Here is a 23,552-nt window from a genome sequence, read left to right as displayed (position 1 = left end):
ACATAGAGAGCTGGCAAAAATAAACGTATCAGAGATGTAACGGAAGAGTGACAAAAGGTGGAAAACGCCCTCACGACTTTTGTGCTAGCTCAGAGAGCGGAAAGGTGCTTGCACATAAATAATCAATTCAAGTACTGACATGTTGTCCTTGCGAGTACAGTGGGTGAGTCATGTAACAAACGGTGGTCCGTGAACGTGAGTGCTGGTGTGGGTGGTTGAGAGTGCTCTGTACTCCCACCTGAGGACTCCCACTGCCGAGATACACTTTCAATGGAACGATCTATAAATGGCAATCACACTCAAGCCCTTTCCTCTCTTTTGTTTACCTTTTTAAGCTTCCCCAACAAGGCCACAATATTGTCATGTTGCTGAGCTGAAGCCAAGTCCTCAGCACTCTTCCCATCCTGGAACACAAACAGACAGCATATAGAAGCATAAATGACATCGTTTGATTTGAGACAGGCATTACCTGACTAGTTTATTATAACCAAATTGCAGTAATAGCAGTAATTTTTTTTGCAGAGGATAAAAAATAATATGCAAGAGCATTTAATTGTTCTGCCAGTTACTCTAATTAGAGCTGTGAAACGATTAAATTTTTTTAATCAAATTAATCACATCTTAGAATTTTGATTAATCACTTAATTAAAAAGGCTTTTTAGCAACACGTTTTGCTCACCAAATTTGAATAGCACCTGTTATGCAGTAATTCTTTTGACATTTAATGTTATTGAGGACGTCTTCAGCGTTTTTTTAATCCACTGCACACTCACAGTTAATCGGTTAATAATTTGCATCATTTAAAATGAAAAAAAAAAAGAAAAGACGAACAAATATTCTGAATGTCATATGCAAACATTTATTAAATGCTTTACTTGAATCCATGTAGTTATGTTTATTGCTCAAACACAGCCTGTGCTACATTGAACATAACCAATCATTGCCGCTGCCAAATCAATGCTAATTTTGTTCGTCCGTCCATAGCGTTTTGCGTTGTAGGTTAGCATTAAGCTAGCGGGCTGTAATTGTCTTTGTTTTCAACTGGTAGTGGCAGCTAAGGGCAATAAACTGAAATCTTTGCTTCCAAATCAAAACCAAAAATTGGTCGAGCAACAGCTTATGTCTCGAAAAAAACCTGATGCTACCACTGTATTATGACTCGATTTTTCTTTTTTTTTTTTAAGTAAGCTTACGTTGGTGACGGCATCCGTGTTAGCTCCGGACAGGCAGAGGTGACGCACCACTTCCAGACCGCCATTGCTGGCAGCCAGGTGGAGGGGGGTCCGGCCGTACTAGTCCGTCAACACACAACAACAAAAATTTAATCCAGTCATTTGTGGGGACTCTGTGGACCATTAATTATGTCTTTCCTCATAGCGATTGAAGGCAAATTTACGATTTATTTATGGGGCTTAAAATAAAATAAATAAATAGATTTTGGATTATAAAAGAAAAACTACATTTTAGTTGCACATCTTGATTTCAGTGCCACCATCTTGGAATTTTGCATGGCTAGCTGTATTTTTGAAAAGAGTGGGATTTGCAGCTAACATTAGTACAAAATGCATACTTGAAAAGAAAAGTCATTAAAAGGAAGCACTCATTTGTCCTAAAATAGGTGGGAAAGTAAATCAAATGAAAAGTCATTTTAGTATTGGAGAAAACCAGGAGAGATTTAGACATAAACCTATTAAACCAGGCACTAATGCTGGATTATCACGCCTAAAATCTAAAGGTGTTAAAGGTTGATACCACAGTTGCTGAATAATGTTCTAATCTTTCCATTACGATGGAAACATCACGAAAAATCCTACATTTAGATACATATTTACATTTAGTGAAATAGCAAAACTAGACACACTAAATCCTTGCACTAAATCTCTGCTTTTAATACGTTTTAATGTATCATAATGCAATGAGTGCTAATGTTAGCTGTTAGCTAGTTTCCACAATCCCTGCAACCAAAATGTGGTCCAAATTGTTACCTTGTTGGGGATGTCGAAGACGGCACGGGCGCCGCAGAGTGCCACGGCGACGGGGAGGTTCCCATCCTTGCAGGCGATGTGCAGCGGCGTGTTGCCATGGCGATCCTGCCGGTCCATCTGACAGCCACGCGCCAGCAGGCAGTGGACCACCTCCAGTTGGCAGCGCCGCACTGCCAAGTGGAGGGCCGTGTGGCCGTCCTGGACGAGGACGAAGAAGGCGATAACTGATTAATGGGACGATTAATTAAAAACAATATCATACATGTTTTTGGTCCCGCCACTCTATGTGAAATTCAGACGAAACATGTTTGATGCTTTGCAATACTTTGTCCTTTAGTATACAGTAGGGGTGTTAAAAAAAATCGATTCGGCGATATATCGCGATACTACATCGCGCGATTCTCGGATCGATTCAATTAAAAAAAAATCGATATTTTTTTTTTTTTTTTTTTTTTTTTTTTTTAAGAGCTCAGAATTGTTCATTTGGTAGTCTTACCGATTCAACGTCTTATCATCATTGCCTTTTTTTTTGTGTGTGTGAATCGATTTTTAAACTTCCATTTTTAATGGAAAAATATTCAACAAAACGTCTGACTTCGGGTTAGGATTCAAACCTTGAGCATGGAAGAATATTATATGAACGGAACATTAAGCCTTAATATTTTATTTTAATACTGTTCAAACATGAAACAGATTACAACCTCTATAAGACTGAAATTTCAGATAAATAAATAATACATTTTCATATAAATCTTACACTCTACAAGGTTACTGATTAGTATTTTCTAAATTTGAATGAAAAAAAATCGCAACAATCGACTTATAAATTCGTATCGGGATTAATCGGTATCGAATCGAATCGTGACCTGTGAATCGTGATACGAATCGAATCGTCAGGTACTAGGCAATTCACACCCCTAGTATACAGTATAGATCAGCGTATAAGCAAAACTCCGACGAATTATGATTATTGTGAAAAGGAGGAAAAAAAAAAACCATATACATATACATATATATATATACACACACACATATCTATATATATATATATATATATATATATATATATATATATATGTATGTTAGAGCTGTCAAACGATTACATTTTTTTTAATCAGATTAATCACATCTTAGAATTTTGATTTATCACTGACTTAAAAAGGCTTTTTTTCCCCCTAATTTTGCCCGCTAAATTTGAAGCACACCTGTTATGTGTTAATTTTTTCGACATTTAATGTTATGAGTCTTCTCCGGGTACTCCGGTCTCCTCCCACATTCCAAAGACATGCACGGCAGGTTAATTGGGCGCTCCGAATTGTCCCTAGGTGTGCGTGTGAGTGTGGATGGTTGTTCGTCCTTGTGTGCCCTGCGATTGGCTGGCAACCAGTCCAGGATGTCCCCCGCCTACTGCCCAGAGCCAGCTGAGATAGGCGCCAGCACCCCCCGCGACCCTTGTGAGGAATAAGCGATCAAGAAAATGGATGGATGGATGGATGTTATGAGGACGTCTTCAAAAATTTATATCCACTGCACATGCTCATCCTGCTTTTTCTAATCAGTTAATAATTTGCATAATTTAAAATGGGGAAAAATGACCTACGGCCTATGTAAACAATTATTAAATGCTTTACTTTAATACATGTAGTTATGTTTATTGCTCAAACTCTAACAGCTACCTTTAATTTAACCATCCACTGTTGGCTAAAAAGGATCATCTGCGGTCAAAATGAATAGTGTGATTAATCTGTGGTAATACAATGATTAATGCGATAATATTTTATGATTAATTAATTAGTTAACGCTTTAACTTTGACAGCACTAATTTATATATATATATATATATATATATATATAGGTAAAAATTTAAAGTTCACCCATATATGCTTTTTATAGAAAAAGTCCAACCTTATCAGCGGTCTCCAGGTCAGCGTTGTGCTCCGCCAGGCACTCCACGATGTCCACGAAGCCGCGAGCGGAAGCGGTGAGCAGGGCGCTTTCACCCTCGCGGTTCTTGGTATCCACGCGGCAGCCGGCCCGGCAGAGTGCCCGCGCCACGGCTGAGTAACCGTGCCAGGCGGCACAATGCAGAGCCGTCTCTTGCTCCTGGATGTGGGAGTTGGGTTTTCAAAAAAAAAGAGCCACTAAAAGCTGGATTTAAAAAAAAAAAAAAAAATTATTATTTGGCACGAGTGATCTCACCCTGTCACTGAGGTCCGGGTTGGCCCGGATGCTGCACAGGTAGCTGACAACATCCACGTTGCCATAGCGGGCCGCCACGTGGAGAGCCGTTTCTCCGGACTGCAACACAACAGGGAATTATGGGAATACATGATAAGTAAGTTAACTCACATTATTGACTACTTTTTTTCTTTTTTGTTTAGTGACCTTATCTTGTACATCCAGAGGACATTTGTTAGCGTGGAGGAATTTGAGGGTGTCCACGTGGCCGTGTCTCGCCGCATAGTAGATGGCGTTGGCGCCACTCTAGTGGAACACACAGACAAATATACGCATTAGGGGTGTTAAAAAAAAATCGATTCGGCGATATATCGCGATACTACATCGCGCGATTCTCGAATCGATTCAATAATTGGCAGAATCGATTTTTTTTTTTTTGATTTTTTTTTTTTTTTTTTTTTTTTTTTTTTTTTTTTTTTTTTTTTTTTTAGGATTCACACCTTGAGCATGGAAGGATGTTATATGAACGGAACATTAAGCCTTAATATTTTATTTTAATGCTGTTCAAACATGAAACAGATTACAACCTCTATAAGACTGAAATTTCAGATAAATAAATAATACATTTTCATATAAATCTTACACTCTACAAGCTTACTGATTAGTATTTTCTAAATATGAATGAAAAAAAATCGCAACAATCGACTTATAAATTCGTATCGGGATTAATCGGTATCGAATCGTGACCATTCGTATCGGGATTAATCGGTATCGAATCGAATCGTGACCTGTGAATCGTGATACGAATCGAATCGTCAGGTACTAGGCAATTCACACCCCTAATACGCATACATTCATAAATAAAGTACCATTAAAAAATATTTTAAAACGTTTACTAAATAGAAATTATGAATAAATAGAAAAACATAAAACATTAAAAATAATTAAGCAATAAATAATTGAAAAAAATAATTTATAAAAATTAGTTTTCTCTTACAACAACAAAGGAATACATTAATAAAATAGAAAAAAATGTATTGGAAAAACGTGTGTTAGTTGAATGTATGATGAATAAAAATAAATGATTAAATTGAGGGGGGGGGACATAAAATCACAAATAAATTAAATTAAGAAAATTAACTATAAAGAAAAAATGCATTACAACAAATCTGTTAAATATAAATAAGAGAATGAATAAAAATACTACATGAATATATAAAATAAAAGTACAATCAGAAAAAAAAAATTGAGAATGCAAATGAATAAATTGATATTAGGAAAAACATTTTTGATCATTGGTAAAAATAAAAAAAGATATGCAATTTAAAATCACTGAAAATTATACATCGTACATATAAATATAATATTAGTTCTAAAAATAAATAAATACACACTTAAAATAATAAAACAACCATCAGATAAAAAATATTTTGCCACAGGGCGAGCATGTCACCTTGTCAAGGGCTTGAATGTGGGCTCCTTTCCTGACTAGCAGCTGGATGATGTCGACGTTGCCGCAGCCGGCAGCAATGAGCAACGGTGGCGTGCCATGCTTGTTGGCCTGGTTGACGTCGTAGCTGTTCAACGAGCCCAGCAGGTGGCGCAAGCCTGGAACGTTGTCGTCGTTGATGGCGTGGATGATGGCCTTCATCACGAACGAGTCTTCTTCATCCTGCACGCACGCGGGACGGGAGAAAACTTAACACGTCATAGCATGAAGGGGACAAAGACAGAATATTAGGAAGAAATCAAAGTCATTTTCCAGGTCTTCATAAGATTTGTCATTTTATAGAAAAAATGATTTGAGTTCACAAGAGCAAATTCAACAAGCTCTTTAATGAATTCTTGTGCTGTCATATGGTGTAGTGGCATCGTGAGGGCGCACAGCTAAAAATACTTAAACTGTAATTAAAGACAGGAGCAGTTCATTAAGACTCGTGAAGCTGCCATTTTGCCCGTGTGTGCTTGTGTTACCAGTGTGTCGTCACTGCGCGCCACGCTCATGTTGCTTCTGGACAGGAATGAGCGCGACAGACGGTTGCACAAGGAGATGAGTCGCACAGATTGCTGCAAAAAAAAAAACGCAGACATCTTTATTACAAAAGCTATTTTGCTAACGTAACCAAAAAGTCGAGGTAGGTCCTGCTGGATTGGTTAGCTACAAAGTTGAAATGGGGAGGTGAAATATGTACTTACTTTCCATTTTCTTCTGGCGGCAAACCTTTTGAACTTTTCCATGTTGACGGCAGACTCTTTTCTACTCAGCGCTTGTTGTGTGTCTTTGGGCTGGTTAGGAGGAAAAAAAAATACCATGCAATATGCATTGATGGTTTCTTTATTCCACCAATGGATGTGGTGGAGTGGAGTGAGTGTAACCTTTATCCACGGGTGCTGAAGGCTGTCCTGAATGGTCATCCTCTTTCTGGCAGCAAAACACACAACAATAACATTAATGATTCTAATACTAGGATTTTTTGTTTTTCATAAATTTTCATCAAATTAACATTTTTCTTTTGGCGCAAAGATAGGATTCTCAGGAATTAAATTTTTTTTTTTTTAATTCTGATTATTTTATTTTACATCATATTTTTTTCTTACAGAAATTAACTATATTTAATGTGACTTTGTTTTTCTTGGAAAAACTTTTTTCTCTCCATCTAATTCAATAATTTATTTTGCAATACGTATTTCAATTTCAATTGATTTTTTTGTATAAATATATTTAGAAATATTTTGCAAAAATATGACTTTTTAAAATTAATTTTACTATAGTATTTATAAAATAAACATTACATTTTAATGTAACATTTTATTAATTTTAATTAATTAATTTTAATTACATTTAAATTTTAATGTAATTTTATTGCACAGGAATGTTCTTTGTGAGAAAATGTTTTTATTTATAAAATATAAAAAGTACAAAACATTTTGTTACACTTCCTTTGGTGTAAATAAATAAATACATAAATAAATAAATAAATAAAAATCTAAATATAAATCTAAATTAATTAATTAATTAATTACAAATACAGAAATAAATGTATTACTCTGAAGGAATGTGTGGGGGTAGGGCCCATTGCGAGTTCGTACTTGGGGTCTTTGACGAGGAGCTTGCCAATAAAGTCTTTGGCCAGGACGCTGGTGCCGCCGAAGAAGTCGTCGTCAAACGTGTAGTCCACCGCCGACACGTTGGCCAGCGTCTCCTGCTTGTTGTCGCCCAGGAAAGGCGAAGCACCGCTCAGCCTGGTCAAGCAAGTGGAAAGATAGACTGTGTCATCATTTTAAGTACGCTTAAGATTTACAACAAGAACAGTTAAAGTTTTGAAAATAAATGAATATAAACAGTTGATTTAATGAAGAGAAAGTCTAAATGTGGGATTAAAAAGTCAGAATTTAATGAAGAAAAAAAATAAGACATATGTTTTTATCTTGAGTCACTAGAAAAAAATTGAACGCTAGGTGGCGGCAATGATCTTTACTTGAAATTTAAAAAATAAAATGAAAAATTATGGGTGAATTTAGCCAAACTTTTCCTTACTTCCTTAACACATGTAACCATATTGTAACCTAACAAAATGCAAAACCACAAAGAGCTAAAAAATTTTAAAAAAAAAAATACTGCAAATTACTGAGCCACTTAGTTGTGACTGTCTTTGATGATGTTACATAAAAAAATAAAATAAAATAAAAAGTCAAAACTTTACAGGTGGTAAAACTGGGAATTAAGCCTAAAGCTAGAAAGTGACGCAAAAGGTGTGCCTGAAGCCTCTCCAGCTCGTCAGTAGCAGACGCTGCCTACTCACGGGCCAGCTGCAGCAGACACTCACACACTTGCAGTCAAGCCAACCTCAAATGCGACAATTTATACTAAAAGAACAAAAAAGCTGCTGCCTTAAACATAAACAGCATTGACTTGAACGAGTTGTGTTGTGGCATCTACACAAGACAAAACCATGACAATATCAGTAAATAAAACACAGTGTTCCGCGAGTTGTTATGGAACGCCCTGCTATTTTGCAAAAGTGTGTGCTTTATCGCCATCGTTTTTTTGTTTTGTTTTTGTTTTTTACAGCTTTATAAAGTTAGTAAAATACTGAAACAACAACTATCTTGATTAAAGCAATCAATAAAGTTTTAATCTGAGAGAATGAAGTCGTAATTTCACTACTTACAAAATGTACGTGATCACACCAACGCTCCTGCAGAGGGAAAGAAAGTAAGACTTGCAGATGATGTCATCAGTGTTGATTGAACTGCTGATGCTCAATGGCATAATGTGTGTGTTTGCCTTGCGTACCACATGTCTGCCTCCAAGCCCAGGGGTTCATAATTCACCACCTCAGGAGCTGCAAAGACAACATGCCAAAATTATTATTGTGGGAATGCTTCGGCATTTTGGTTGGAAGAGTCCATTTTAGAATTTCGAAAACCAAATATGAAATTGTTGTAGTGACACTAAATTGCGAATCAATTCATTTTTCATGAACTCAACAACAAGTTCAGATCTTCTTGAAACATTTTACTTAACATCATTGATGTACGTGTGAGATACTGACCGACAAACTCTGGCGTTCCGAAGATGTTTTTAAAATCATTTCCGAAATCGATCTTGTGCGCCAGGCCGAAGTCAATGAGCTTGATGCGCGGATGAGGCACTGAGCGGCTCAGCAGCATGATGTTCTCCGGCTGGAAATGCAACACACAAACAACACGCTCAGCTTTCTTCACAAAACACCAAACTAGAAACACAAGTCAAAGAAAAGGTACATGGAAATACAAAAGAAAAAAAAATAGAGGGAAAACTTTTTTAGAAACAAAACAAAACAAAACAAAACAATTGTAATTTCTAATATAGAATCAAACACTATTTTTTTTTTTTAGAATTAAGTTGTCATTTAATGAGAACAAATTTGTATTTTAATAAAGTGGCAAAAGTGAGGATTTGATTTGTTTTTACGCCAGATAAGTTGCAATATGACTTTTTTTAGACAAGTAATACTAATGTAGTGTTGTATTATTAAGAGAGGAAAAAAGTCACACATTTCAGAAAGTAATCTACTATTACGATAAGAAAAATGTCACTTTTTATGAGACTCAAGTTGTATGATGGAAAACTAATATTTTATGGAAAAAATAAACAAAGTTTTAATTTTCCACGAAATTAGAAAAGGTTTATGACAAAAGTAGTAAGTTTAATATAATCGAATAGTACTATTATCATATTAGTAGTACTATTAGACTTTTTTTATGAGACAAAATTCCTTTCCAAGAAGAAAAGTTACAAATTAATAAAAAAAAAAAAAACATAAAAAAAAAAACCCAAAAAACAAAACAATTGGAATAACATACAAAAAAATATATTAAATGAGAAGAAATTTGTAATTCTGCTCTAACGTAGCATTATGATGAGTTGAAAAAAGCTGTAAATTTAAAAGAATAAAATAGAATTTAAGAAAATAACCTACTATTACTATGAGAAAATACATCGGTACTTTTCATGAGATTCATGTTGTATGATGGGGGAAAAAAAAAAAAAGTACTATTTTATGAAAAAAAATAAAGTTTTAATTTTCCACAGAATTAGAAGTATTATGACAAAGGCAGTCATTTTATTATAATCAAATAGTACTATTATTACTAATAGTACTACTAGATTTTTTTATTAAACAAAATTATTTTCCAAGAAAAAAAGTTAAAATTTTATGAAAAAAAAAACCCCAAAATTTGAATAATACACAAAAAAAAAAGTTATTATACAAGAAAAAACGTGTAATTCTGCTATAACATTGTATTATGATGAGGGGAGGGGAAGCTGTAAATTTAAAAAAAAATAAATAAATTGAGGCAGAATGATACAAGACTAAAGACAACATTTTATGAAAAATGCTGCAATTTTACAAAAAAAAAAAAAAAGTCATTATTTTACAAGAATTAAATTGTCGTGTTACTTGTAAATGGTACAATTTCTAAGGATAAAATGTCATTTGATAAGAAAAAAACCTTGCAATTTTACTCAAATAAAGTTACCTTACTAGAAAAATAGCCTAAATTTTGAAGATAAAAAGCCTCAATTTAATGAGAATTAAGTTGCAATATTAACATAAAAGTTGTAATTTTACAGGAAAATAAAAATTATTTTAAAAGAACTAACTTACCATTATCATAAAAAGTCATACATCTGACTACAATTATGTTGTAATACTAATAGAAAAAAAAAAAATCTTATTTATTAGCATAAAATTAGAATATTACCAGAAAGAAAGTTGGAAGAATGACCTTGTGAAAATACTACAATACAATTCAAGTATTCAGGATGCAATTTTACCAGAAAAGTGTTACTTTCACCACAATGTGTTTGGAGTATGTTACCTTGAGGTCAAAGTGAGCGATATGTTTGGAGTGCAGGTAGAAAACTCCGTCCAAAATCTGTTTAAGGAACTGTGTGGCTTCCTCCTCGCTCAGCGACTCTTTCTCCGCCAGGAAGTCAAAGAGTTCTCCGCCGGCCACGCTAGATAGAAAATTACAAAGCCATCAATCTCTTTTTAATGGAGCAGCTAATCTCATCATGCAGGTGCATTAGGGTGCAGTCAAAGTTGCTTTGAAGCAGCTCTGCCAATCGAACGCATTAATAGGAAAACGGTAAACAGGCTCAAGTCTGCAGCATTTGGGAGTGTTTAAGGATATATGGGACATTTGAGCAGAATATTATAATATTGCTATTTGGGTATCTGTGGCACCCACCCAAAAAGCAACAAAAATATTTGTAACATTTTTTGTAATACAAAAAAGTATGTTTGGAAGTATGTTTGATGTACCATGGTCTCTTTAACACGGCTCTTTTGAGACATGGCCACTTAAACGTGCTCATTTTGGTACATGGTCTTTTTGACAAGGTAATTTTGACACATGGTCATTTACACAAAACAACAGGAGAGAAACTAAATGCGTTAACAATTATTATTGTTTGCTTGGAAGTGTAACTGAGCCGTCATTGAGGAATGCTGTCCAACCGGTGCAGCTAGTAACTGCAGGCCTAAAGTCGCCTTGTCATTAGCGGGCCTTTGTTTTGGGTTTGATTTGGTTTTGTTTCTGGGATAACGTTTCATGTAAACACAAATTCCCTTGTTTGAGTTTGTTCCAATTACATCAGCTAACCACAAGTGTTGACTACCGGGGAAAAAAATAAAATAAAATAAATGGCAGTATGGTACTATCTGCGATTGGCTGGCAACCAGTCCAGGGTGTACCCTGCCTACTGCCCAAAGCCAGCTGAGATAGGCTCCAGCACCCCCTGCGACCCTTGTGAGGAATAAGCGGTCAAGAAAATGGATGGATGGAAAACAAACTTGTTGCTTAGAAATAAAATGTTTCTTGCTAATTAGGGGTGGGAACCTCTGGCTAGCTCACGATACGATACCAACGGTTATCTCACGATACGACGGTACCGCAATTGTCAATATATTGCTCAGGTAGTAAATCCACGATAATCTACGATAAGACAAATCATAAAATAATAGTAATAATAATGCAAATAAATAATAAATAAAATAACAATAAATTAATATCAATAAATAAAAAATAATAAATAAATAAGAATTCATATTATAATAAAAATAATATCAATAAATATAAATATAATATAAATACATAATATAAAATGTATGTATATATATTATATAAAAATATTACTACTACTAATAATAATAATACATAAAAATAAATAAATAATAATAATAATAATAATAACAATAATAATAATAATAACAATAATAATAATAACTAAGTTAATGAGTCTTCTTCGCCTGAAGACTTGTGTCCATTTCCCCGCCACTCTTATAAGGCGCTCCCCCTAGTGGCCCGCCAAGTAATTGCTCAATAAGTAATGACCAATGGAGCCATTATAGTGGCTGGTTATTAGCTACAAATATCGCGATACTTACGTAGGCTTATCGATAATCTATCGGGAGACAAAGTATCGTGATTTATCGCGATTTCGATATATCGTCACACTCCTTCTGTTAATGTTTATTCTTGTAGAAATGTGATTTTCTGTTTGTTGAAAAATGACAATTTCTTCTTGTAATATACCATCACATCATTTTCAAGAAAACGGTCGGTCAACTCACAGCTCCAGGATGAGGATGACGTCGGCCTTGTTCTCGAAGACCTCGTGCAGAGTGATGATGTTGGGGTGCTGGATCTCCTTCAGGATGTTGACCTCTCGCTCGATGTCGTCCCGCGTCACGCCACGCCGGCTGGACTTGCTGCGGCGCTTCTTGATGAACTTGGCGGCGTACTCGGCGCCCGTGCTCCGATGACGGCATCGCCGGACCACCGCGAACTGGCCGCTACACAAATAGGGGGTCGAGATTTATTTAGCGCGTAAAAGAACAACACGAACATTTTTATTTTATTTTTTACATTTTTGCTAACCTTTTTTTTTTTTTTTAAATGAGTTATAGTATGGATGAATGCTGCAAGATGTCTGGGCTGATCCATTTTTGAATTATTGGTGACCAGGCGAATGCTTCTATAACATAAAATCCTAGTATAGATGGATGACTGAACTGTCCCATTTTTGACTTCTACGGCATGGTTGAACACTTCCTCAATTTAACACATAGCAATGATGGAAGATGGCTGGGCCGTATCTTTTTTTTTTCTTTTTTTTTTTTTTTTTCTAATTCTAGGGTGGGGGACTCTTCCAGAATGACAAGATGGAGTAGAGTGTAGAATTTTTATTAACAGCAAGATAACTGGACAGTTTGGACGATACCATTTTATTTTCTGGGGCAGATAATTTAACGCCGTATATACTGGCACGCCACCTGCATGCTAGATTTGATGAGCTGCAGGCTCCGATGCTTGAAGCCCAAATACACCAAGTAAACACTGTGCACATTTGCCACAGCTGAAAGCAAAATGACTCATGTGCCAAATAAGCAAATGAGAAGATGGAGGCTAGTAAGAACATGGTGTTCTCTTGGATGTTTTTTTTTTTTTTTCGCGAGAAGAGAGAACATGATGTAATGGCCTGTGGAGTTTAAGAATAATTAATAAATAATAAAACCTGGCAACGCTCAGGGTTAACAACGCGCATCGTGATGAGTCCAAGCTAGTCACGATGCTAGTCCACGGCTCACCGCTAATAAACTGAGCCAACCGCAGCCTGTAGGTAAAGACTGGCAACAATGTTGTTTTCATCTTGGAGACGTGTGTAATGACAATTCTGCCTGTAGATGCTGCTATTATTTACCAACATCAAGACTGACATAAACGATTGCGTCAATGCTGGTGTAATGAGCGACTGCGCCAGCGTGCGACTGCGCCAGTGTGTGGCTACACTGCGAGATTAGATTATTGACATGGTATTTTTAGCATCTGAGGGACAAGATATGTGATATTTGATTCTCGTGTATCGATAATTGATAATGACCGTTGATATTTGATAGTGGAGTAGGTACAGGAAATAGGATTCTAGGTTAGGTTAGGTTATTACATTTGCTGTAAGGTATAGCTTGATAATGCGGGGATTAAGGGCAAAGATTATGCGAATAAATACCTTGATGGCCTTTAATTGAGGAGATGTGGATCTCGTGCCCCCGCGGGATTATTTGTTTAATCAGGTCCATTTAGTGTGTTGATGGTGATATGTTAGAGATGTTTATTAATACCAAGTATAGTACAGGGTGATTCAAAAAGAATTAGCCTATTTCATGATCAAATATTTCCTAAGTAAATGTATGAATCAGAATGAGGGAGTGGGTGTTTGAAAGATCAGATTTCCCAATTTTCTATAATTGTCAAGTGACACTGACAAACTCGTGCGTCTGGCAGCGACCTCACAGTTTGTGTTTTTTTTTTTTCCCCTGGGAGTTTGTAAAAGACAAAGTCTTTGTTCTGCCATTACCAACTGACCTGGAAAACTTCAAACATCGAATAATAACAGAAATATTCAACTGATCCTGATGTGGTTCAACGTGTTTGGGAAGAATTCTTATATCGTATTGATGTTATTCGTGCTGCAAGGGTAGGCCATATTGAGCACTTGTAACATGTGAAATAAAACTTGCCTGTTATTAGAATACTTTTATGAAAAGTGCTATTTTTTGCTGTTTTTCTCTTCATAGAATATTTGATCATGAAATAGGGTCATTCTTTTTTAATCACCCTGTATATTATAGCTCGTTTTAAAAGGTGAGCATGTAGGTCCATCGGTTGGCTATGGTGCTGCTGTTTTGGTTAGTAATGGGGGCCTTGCTTCCTTTTTTTTTCTGATCCTTCATTTCCATACTATAGCTGAGATTTCTGCCAAAGACAGGTAAATTCCACACACAATAAATATATATATATATATATATATATATTAAGGGTGTCACGATTTCGATTTTTTATCGAAATCGATCGAAATTACGTCACGATTTCGAGCATCGAAATAGAAGAGAGGACACACGATTCGATGCCCCCACCCCCCGCGCCCGCCGCCACCGCCGCCACCGCCACCTCTCAGGAAAGCAAATGAGACGCAGCCATTCAGCTACTAGCTAACGGCACTTGTTAGCTGACTTCTCCTGCAGTCATGATGGCAAGCGCGGACAGACACAGCAATGGTGCTTCAAGCCGCTCCCGCTTCTCTCGTCACCAGTTTGGAAACATTTTGCGTTCCCGGTGAGTTATGTCGACAACGTTCACGTTGTCGATAAAAAGACCACAGTTGCAAGATATGCTATGTGCGCGTACTGTACTCGGCCACGGTGTTACGCCCGGCTCGTCAAGGGGAAGGGAAGTAACACAATAACAGAAAATATAGAGTAGATAAACACGGGTCGACTTTAACATCTGAGTAGTTTTAATTGAAATTTCAGGCAGGGGTTTGACAAGGGAGTGAAAGTGGAAGGTGAACAAATAATAACCGCATTTGACAGAACTGACAGAACGGAGGAGAAACAACAATAACCAATAGGGGTATAATACACGGATACACAATAGCGTCGCGCTGGCACAGTCGTCCAATCGGAGTGTCGCGCTGGCACAGTCGTCCAATCGGAGTGTCGCGCTGGCACAGTCCTCCAATCAGAGTGTCGCGCTGGCGCATTCAAACTGAAGTACCATTATACGGGCACCAGCCGACACAAACACACACATACATACTAGGGGAGCGGAGCCGGCGGCGGGCCCGAGCCGCCAGCCGTAACAACGGGAAACACGACAAACATGACGGGACATTTACGCAGGCATCACAAAGATTTAGATTTATCAAATTCAACTAGAAGTGGGAAAACAACGGTCCAACCAACTATTTCATCCTCATTTACAGTGAAACTTCCACACACTTCAGCTCGCGCGAAACGCCAGATCCATAGGTCTATTTATAGCAGCAGACCTGCAGCCTTGGAAAACGCTGGATTCAAACATTTAATTAGTGTACTTGAACCACGCTACAGTATGCCCAGCAACTGTAAATGTTGGGATATAGTTTGTTCAGGCTGTATTTGTTCCATGACTTTGGATACAATATATTTTTTGTTGTTGTTGCACATTGCACATTATTTTAAGAGGAACGCACAGCACACTGTTGTAACCAAAAACAGTCAATAGATGGCAGGCACCCACTGTGACTTTTTGTTTTTGGTTTTTTATTTTTTATTTTACACTTCAGTAAGAACAAGACGGTTAACTTTATATTGTAAATAAATTCTTTGAATTTGATCATTCCTGCCTAATGTCAATTATCATATATTACATAAATTTACACAAAAATAATATGGAAATTGCATCACCTATACGTAGCCGATCTTTTGAAATAAGATTTACTGTACAATGAATAGAACCAATGATCATAGACTAGCCTTAGCCTACAGAAGCATATGCCTCTGTGTTATAAAGTGGGGGAGCGAAAAAAAAAAAAAAAAAAAAAATCGAAAAAAAAATCGAATCGTGACCCCAAAATCGAAATTTAAATCGAATCGTGGAGTTGGCGAATCGTGACACCCCTAATATATATATATATATATATATATATATATATATATATATATATATATATATATATATATATATATATATATATATATATATATATATATAGCAGGGGAAATGCATTATATTTATGGTTTAAACTCGGGATATTAGAGTACTGATAGAAGTGGTATCTGTACTTTGTGTTGGTGAGTACATGAACTGGGATTGGTTAAAAAAAAAAAAAAAGTGCCATTGAACAACAATAGTTTAAACTAGGGGTGTCAGGCGATTAAATTTTTTAATCATAATTAATTGCTTGGCTTTCAGAGTTAACTTGCGATTAAATACAAACGTTATACTGTATCTCTTCTAAATGTGTAAGTTTCATAGACTTATTAACATAAAAGTGGGAAAAATGTTAAACTAATAGAAATATGTCTGCATGTTTTAGTCATTGAGTAATTTCATAATGTACAGTACTGTAAAAAGTGTGTGATATTGATTTGTGTTGGTAATTTTTCTGCCACTAGAGGGCATAATTGCATTTTTAAGACGGTGACAGCTCAGTGCATTTTTCTTTTCATATTAAGAGCTATCTAATCTTAACATGAAGTAACTTGTGAGATTCTGCACATTTTTAAAATTGTAAAATACAACTTGGCCCAGTCTCCACAAATATGCGCATCATTAATAAATTTATTACTGCGAAATTTTCACGTGGCCGTGTCTGCTGCGTTGCAACTGGAATTCCCCCAGTACAGGTGTTCCAAGTAAGGGGCAGTCATTAATTGTGCGTTAAAAGAAATAGTGGTATTAAAAGAACTTTAAATGAACTCAAAATGAACGCACTAATTTGACACCCCTAGTTTAAACTAATGATAAAGGCAATTATAAAACTTGGTCTCGAATCTCCACGAAGAGCCAATATTCCCTGCTAAAATATTCCAGCGCCATCCTGCAGTGTGAAGTCATGCAACACACCCAAGACAAGTCAGCCAGCACCCTGTTCATTTCCCAGCACCCCCTCCCCTCCCCTCTCGTCTCATCTCATCTCCTCCAGCAAGTAGGCCAAAAAGCGTGAAGGCCTGTCGGCGCTTGAAGTCACAACAAAGGCAGCGAGGACATTTGATCTGGCTTTCTGCTATCTGGCCTCTTGAAAAAACAGCCTCCCCGCCTCTGTTTGTCATCCGTCTGCGTCCAAGGGCTCTACCCTCATTATTTATACCCCCCACACACACACACACACACACCCGGTCTACTGCAAGAGTTGTGCGAGTGTACTATAGAGGGATTCCCCTGCTTGTAAGTAAACATCATGTAGTGATGTAATGACAAAAAACACTTGACGTAGCATTGTACTGCACTGTAGAATTATTTCCAAAACCAAATAATAGTGGTACATCAACTAAAGAGTTTTGCGACTGAGATATGAGCCGATTTTTTTGCTGTCATGAATTGTGAATTAAAAAAAAAAGTTGTGCTGTAGAAAATAAAAATAGCATAAAAGCAAAGCATGAGCAAGCGACTACTGAGCCAGCTATTGATTGGCTTCTTGCGAAACAGGAGAAGGTGCTGAAAAGCCCAAAAGTGTTAAGTAGGATTATCAAGGCTGGTTGGCAGCGCTTCACAAATGTGATGGTGATGCATTGCAAACTGATGCAGGATGACACGATGCGTGCGAGCTCACCTACACGCTGTGATTTGACGTACACAATATTGTACTGTTTTTTTTTTTTCACATTATATTTCTCTGCATATAGATTAATGCAGAATGAATGCAGCATCAATGTCCTCAATCATTTTTTTGAGGTATTCGCACTTCAAGCGAAGTCATGTCATACATCAAAAAGTCACAATTTTATGAGAAGAAAAAAAAAGTGTCAGTTTTACAATAATTTAGAGATGGAAAGAGTCATCATTGGAAAGAGAGAAGCAGAATTACAACAGAATGCTGTCAAAATTTTACAAGCATAAAGAATTTCACAAAAAAAGCACTGTAATCTGACCTCAATTGTAAAAATAGGAGGGGGATGAATATTTTTTTTTAATCATATTTTAATAGTCACACTGATACATTAAAAAAAAAAAAGTTGTGGATTTTTTTTCCAATCATAAAGGTAACTTTTACGAGGAAAAAGTCACAATCATATTACACCAAAAATGCAGTTTTATGAGGACAAAAAAGTTTGAATTGTACAAATTCTTCAAAAGTAAAAGTAATAATTTGACAAGAACAACAAAGAAGTTGACTGAGAAAAAGTCATGGATACAGTATACAAGAAAAAAAAAAGTCCAGATTTCTAGGAGAAAAAAAGAAAGAAAGATATAATTGTAGAGGAAAAAGTATTTGCTGTAAAGAGAAAAAAAGTTGTAATTTTCTGAGACAAAATTAAAAAATAAGTCATGATTTAACAGGAATATGTTTTTATTTATCAAGAATAAACTGTAATCTTACATACAAGAGGTAAGTAAAAATACAGGATTACAAGTCAAGGTAGTACATAAGGGGAATAAAGTTGCAATTCGACAACAATAATGTCATAACATCTAAGTCAGGGGTGTCAAACATACGGCCCGCGGGCCGGATCAGGCCCGCAAAGGGGTTGAATCCGGCCCGCGATGCAACTTTGTAAAGTGAAAAAAAAAATTGTAATGTCGGACCAATTAAGTAGCCAGTCACAATCAAATATATAAATTTATAATTTCACAAGCAGTCCTCAGATGAGTAATGTACACGGATCGCCGTGGAAGTCATTATTTTACACACAACTTAAATTTATGGTTTGTTTAAAACAATTTTTTTTTTTTTCATCATAGACCAACATAAATGTGTTAAATAAGACACAAATTCAATTACTGGTAACACAAATACATATGACAGGGATTAACTTCCTTATAACTTGATTAACTGTGCATTCTGGGAACTATATATATGCAAAACAGGTCGATTGAACACGTCCGAAACTCATACAGGCAAAGTGTTGCCGCATTTCATTTGCATTCGTGTTATTTAAAAAAAAAATAGATTACAGTTGTCCGTAATTTAGGGCTGGCACAAAAGTCACAAAAATCTGCGTATAATTGACGGCAATTGTTTTTAAGTTATATACCATTATTTTACCGATTCGGCCCACTTAGTAATATATTTTCCTCCATGCGGCCCCTGAGCTAATATGAGTTTGACACCCCTGATCTAAGTCTTTATTTACGAAAACAAACTAAATGCACAAGAGTTAAGCTATATTTATTAGGAGAAAAACTTTTAATTTTAAAAGAATTAAGTACAGTTACACTTTAGGAGAAATAGTCGTAATTGTACAAGAAAAAAAGTTGCAATGCCGCAAAAAATCATTTTTATGAGAACAAGCACAACAAATGGTCAGTTTTCGGAAAACAATTTTTAGCAACCACATTGGTATATGTTATTGATAATTAATTCTCCAGGACATTTTTAACTTATTGTCACAAATTATATGAATAAAAAATACAAAACAAATCTTGTCTTCAGATCCAACTTAGGCAACTACGCTATTAGGTTAACAACATTTTTTTAATGGATAAATGCACTAAATGCCGTGAGTGTTTTTGCTCTACAACTATAGACATGAATATTTCACAACAAAGATGCCTGCCAGATCACTCATCACTACACAACGTGCGCATTAAAAGTTCTGACGACGCGGACATAGTCTGCCCCGCTCCTTCAGTGAACAAAACGCTCAGCAGCACTCGATCCACTCTTTCTCGTTTTCACCCTCGTCAGCCACAAGACCAAGCGACAACATTCCGCTGACCAGCCACGTGAGATGATTATTTCACTGAACATTAACTTTTTCCTACTGGTTTTTCACACTGACACTTCCTTATCATATCACGACTTTAACGCCAATACCACAGCAGCTGTGTCAATACGAGATAATGCATATGTTGTTTGTGGTGGCCATTCAGAATATTTCATTAGCCTAAAAGCAAACATTACCTAAATCGTTTATTTTTATCTTGCTGTCACATTATAATAAAAAATACCGAAGTAAAAATATGCTTATATGGATTATTCTCCTAATGGTACCTTTTTTCGGTACAACTAAAACTTTCATTTAATAATGGTTTGTATTTTTCTCATAAAATGACCACCTTAAACTTGTAGAATTAGGACTTTTCCCTTATAAAATTACCACTTCAATCTTGTACAATTATGATTGTCTCATAACATTCTGGCATTTTTCCTGTAAAATAGACAACAATTTTCTTGTAAAAATAGCATCTGATTGTTGTGGAATTATAACTTTTTCCCAAACAATTTTTTTCTCATATTTATCACTTTGCAAAACAAGGAAATTTTCTTGTCATTTAAAAAAAAAAAAAAGCAACTTTATTGATTGGATCTTGGTGTGAGTCGCGTGACTTTATAAGGCACATTTTTCCAGGAGTCTGCGGTCACTGTTAAATTACGAATTTTCTTCAGTCGACATCATCCATGTTTATAAGTCTTGCATGCATGAACCAGCAAGTAGCCTACAAACTAACAGATGAACAAATAAACAAAAGTATTTGTTCAGGCCAGTGTTATTCTATCCTACTATGATTGTAAAGACAGATTTAAAGATGGAGCTATTTATTTTATTGGAAGTGATCGTGTGGTGGCGATTTAGCTAACGTTTAATGTTGTGGCCACGGTGTGCAATTAGCAGCTAGTTAGCGGCGTGGGAGGGAGGCCGGCTCTCAGTGTTCCCGACCCACTCGGCTGCGTTGTGTGTGTTCGCGGACGCCTGTGCGTGAGGGCCACAAAACAGTTACGCAACCGCCGCGCCATTGTGTACCGGCGGAAAGCGTAACCGTGGCAACGGGATTGAGAAGTGAGAAGAGGAACCGCCGGCTGCTCGGAGGAAGGAAGAGGCTGATGGATTATCAGCAGAGTGTAAATAAAAAGCGTACATCTGTCAGATATCAGCAGGATTTTCTCATGAGCTCATCATTGCGACACAGACAGCAACAGGTTGTTATGACAGTTTTATGTTGCATGTTTTATGTCCAGTCACAAGGCTTCGCCAACCATGCTCTACTCACACACAAAAACAACAACTACAATTCCTCACAATTTATGTGTATCTATCTAGCGCATGTCTTTGAAGGATCCCTGGAAATAGGCACAATGAAATCGCAGATTGGCTGACTTTTTTGCGGGTCTGATACCACTTATCTTCAGATTGATACAGGTACTCACTCTTTAAGTACGCACCAATACAGAGTATTAAGTACTGATACCTCTAGTACACTTGATTAGGTTTGAAATGAGTCCTAGAGTAAGTAAAGTCAACCATAGAAGCAATTGTTCATGCTATGCAATCATGACAGCAACACACTGCCAAGAAGGCCAACGTTAAAATAAACCTTACCTTAAATATTATATGGACACCAATAACTTGGTCTGCTTTTATTTTTAAGTTGCTCCCGGCAACGCGTTGCAGCGCAACGGTTGATTTGACTCGTCACCGATGTCAACAATGTTGATGTTCAAATGCTAATTAACTCATTCACTCCCAGCAACTTTCACTGAAGCAAAGCCCTTCACTCTTGGCTGTTTTGCTGGATTTTGATTGATTTTGCAAGGACCATAGAAAACTGTGTTCTATTGTTATAAAAGCATAGAAAAATTAGAGTCTCTTTTTTCATCAAAGAAAAAAAAAAAAAAAAAAAGTATATTTGTAGCCGTTTCTGTTTTGCAGCAATTAGCATTAGAATATATCTATAGTTTCATTATTATTCTCAAACCTGTTGAAAACACTGGGGGGGGGGGAAAAAAAGAGCTTGTTGGAACATGCCCCTGGCCGATCTCATACTCTACTGCTACCTGCTGGCCGTTTTTTGTAATAACAACGTTGTGCGACCTCTGCAGGTCAGAAGCTGCATCAAGCCTTTTATATGCTCTAGCATTAAAAAAAAACAAAAAAAAAACAAACAAAAAACAGCAAAACCCCGTATAAATAGGTTTTTGAGAGTGCAGGAAAAAGTATTGAAAACGTACTTTTACGTTTTTTGGGATTGTATGAGTTAAGGATGAAAAAAAAATACGCTTGATTACGCTGACACTGCATAATACGACACCTGCTGCCTGTGTTTATTGGCGACCTCAATGTTGGCGATTTGCCGTGTTGTCAGCTAGCAGCTAAGCGAGTGTCACGTATAGGAAGGTGAGAACCGTCGGATTACTTTTCAAAGGAAGTTGAATACTGTCGATGTAAATGACTGCACACTTTGGTGCTGACAGCCCGACACAGTTACCGTTCCGACTGATCACTTTAGGGCTGTCAAAGTTAAAGTGTTAATTTATACTTTACTGTGTAAAGCATAGTTAGCTCAACTTTATTTACTTACTGTGGCAGCTGAGCTCTGCTCCCTTTGCAGCCAAACTTAAAGGATTCTGCTTGTTTTAATGCCGTGTTTAGTCCTAGTTAGGCGCAACTATTGCATGCCAAAGCAGCCGCAACGGCATCAGACATGTGCGTCGCCATCTTATCGAGCCATTCGCACGTATGAGCTGTCAATCACAAATCTAACCGCAATGTTAGATTTGTTATCGCATGAGCATGCTTGGGTTCACTGAATTTAAGTGCATACGTCAATGTTTTTAAGGGCATCGGAGGAATGCCAATCATGTGTCCTTACACCACCGAAGGCATTTCCAACAATGGCGGTCATTGTGCTCTGGAAAGACTCGCTTTACCATCTTGACTGTTATGATACACCGCCATCAGCATGCAGAGATCTTCAACACGTTCCTGGAAGCAGCATGAGTCATGTCGCAATATCATACAGTTATGATCTGGATGCCGCTTTGTTTTCACAACCTTCCAGCTATCTGTGTTAGTTCATCACGGCATAATTGGCATCCTCGAGGACTGATTGGAATGCCTTCAGACACATCAGGGACACATAACACCAGCAAACGACACGGCGAGGTCAGCGAGTAGACTCAAACTCTTTGCATCTCCACAATACGGAGCCACCAGTGACCTCCATTTTGGGCTTGTTGATTCTGAACCGGACAACTTATATTTCATACAGTCTATGCGTTTGGTTGACTTACTGTTGTGTGATCATTCCATGCAGAAATGTGCAAGATTGACATGTGAAGAGGAGGTGACGGTGGTAATGGTGGGAAGTGAGGAAGGAGGGAGGGAGGATTTTGGGGAGGGTGCACCAGCTGCTTCGTTTATCCATCTCCCATCTTATAAAACTGACATTTGGCTGTTTTTTTAGGTGCCTTCATGATCTCATAACATAGTCAGGTGGCTCACACAGACACACGAACACACAAAATGACATCATGTCACACGCTTCTTAATCTGTAGTGTCTTCTGGTAAAAAAAATAAAATAAATAAAAAATCACCACGACCAACACTGGTTTCTCTAAGTCAACATGAAAC

At 36.8% G+C, this 23,552-nt stretch overlaps 1 protein-coding gene across 2 annotated transcripts in view; it reads right to left on the bottom strand.

Annotated features, from left to right (window-relative positions):
- The window catches only part of dapk1 (death-associated protein kinase 1), a 37,293-nt gene that overhangs the window by 9,635 nt on the left and 4,106 nt on the right, over nt 1-23,552 (bottom strand). For both annotated transcript variants that reach the window (XM_077521655.1, XM_077521656.1), the window contains exons 3-18: nt 12,290-12,511; nt 10,533-10,671; nt 8,720-8,849; nt 8,461-8,509; nt 8,336-8,362; nt 7,254-7,406; nt 6,540-6,585; nt 6,360-6,449; nt 6,138-6,230; nt 5,617-5,835; nt 4,371-4,469; nt 4,185-4,283; nt 3,891-4,088; nt 1,986-2,183; nt 1,194-1,292; nt 327-404 (exon numbers count right to left, since the gene is read on the bottom strand). In XM_077521655.1, coding sequence (XP_077377781.1) covers nt 327-404; nt 1,194-1,292; nt 1,986-2,183; nt 3,891-4,088; nt 4,185-4,283; nt 4,371-4,469; nt 5,617-5,835; nt 6,138-6,230; nt 6,360-6,449; nt 6,540-6,585; nt 7,254-7,406; nt 8,336-8,362; nt 8,461-8,509; nt 8,720-8,849; nt 10,533-10,671; nt 12,290-12,511 — 1,939 coding nt within the window. The remainder of the gene's footprint in view (nt 1-326; nt 405-1,193; nt 1,293-1,985; nt 2,184-3,890; nt 4,089-4,184; nt 4,284-4,370; nt 4,470-5,616; nt 5,836-6,137; nt 6,231-6,359; nt 6,450-6,539; nt 6,586-7,253; nt 7,407-8,335; nt 8,363-8,460; nt 8,510-8,719; nt 8,850-10,532; nt 10,672-12,289; nt 12,512-23,552) is intronic.

The sequence above is a fragment of the Festucalex cinctus genome, chromosome 5 (assembly GCF_051991245.1).
Source record: "Festucalex cinctus isolate MCC-2025b chromosome 5, RoL_Fcin_1.0, whole genome shotgun sequence".
NCBI classification, from domain to species: domain Eukaryota; kingdom Metazoa; phylum Chordata; class Actinopteri; order Syngnathiformes; family Syngnathidae; genus Festucalex; species Festucalex cinctus.
This window is presented reverse-complemented; position numbering and strand designations above follow the sequence as displayed.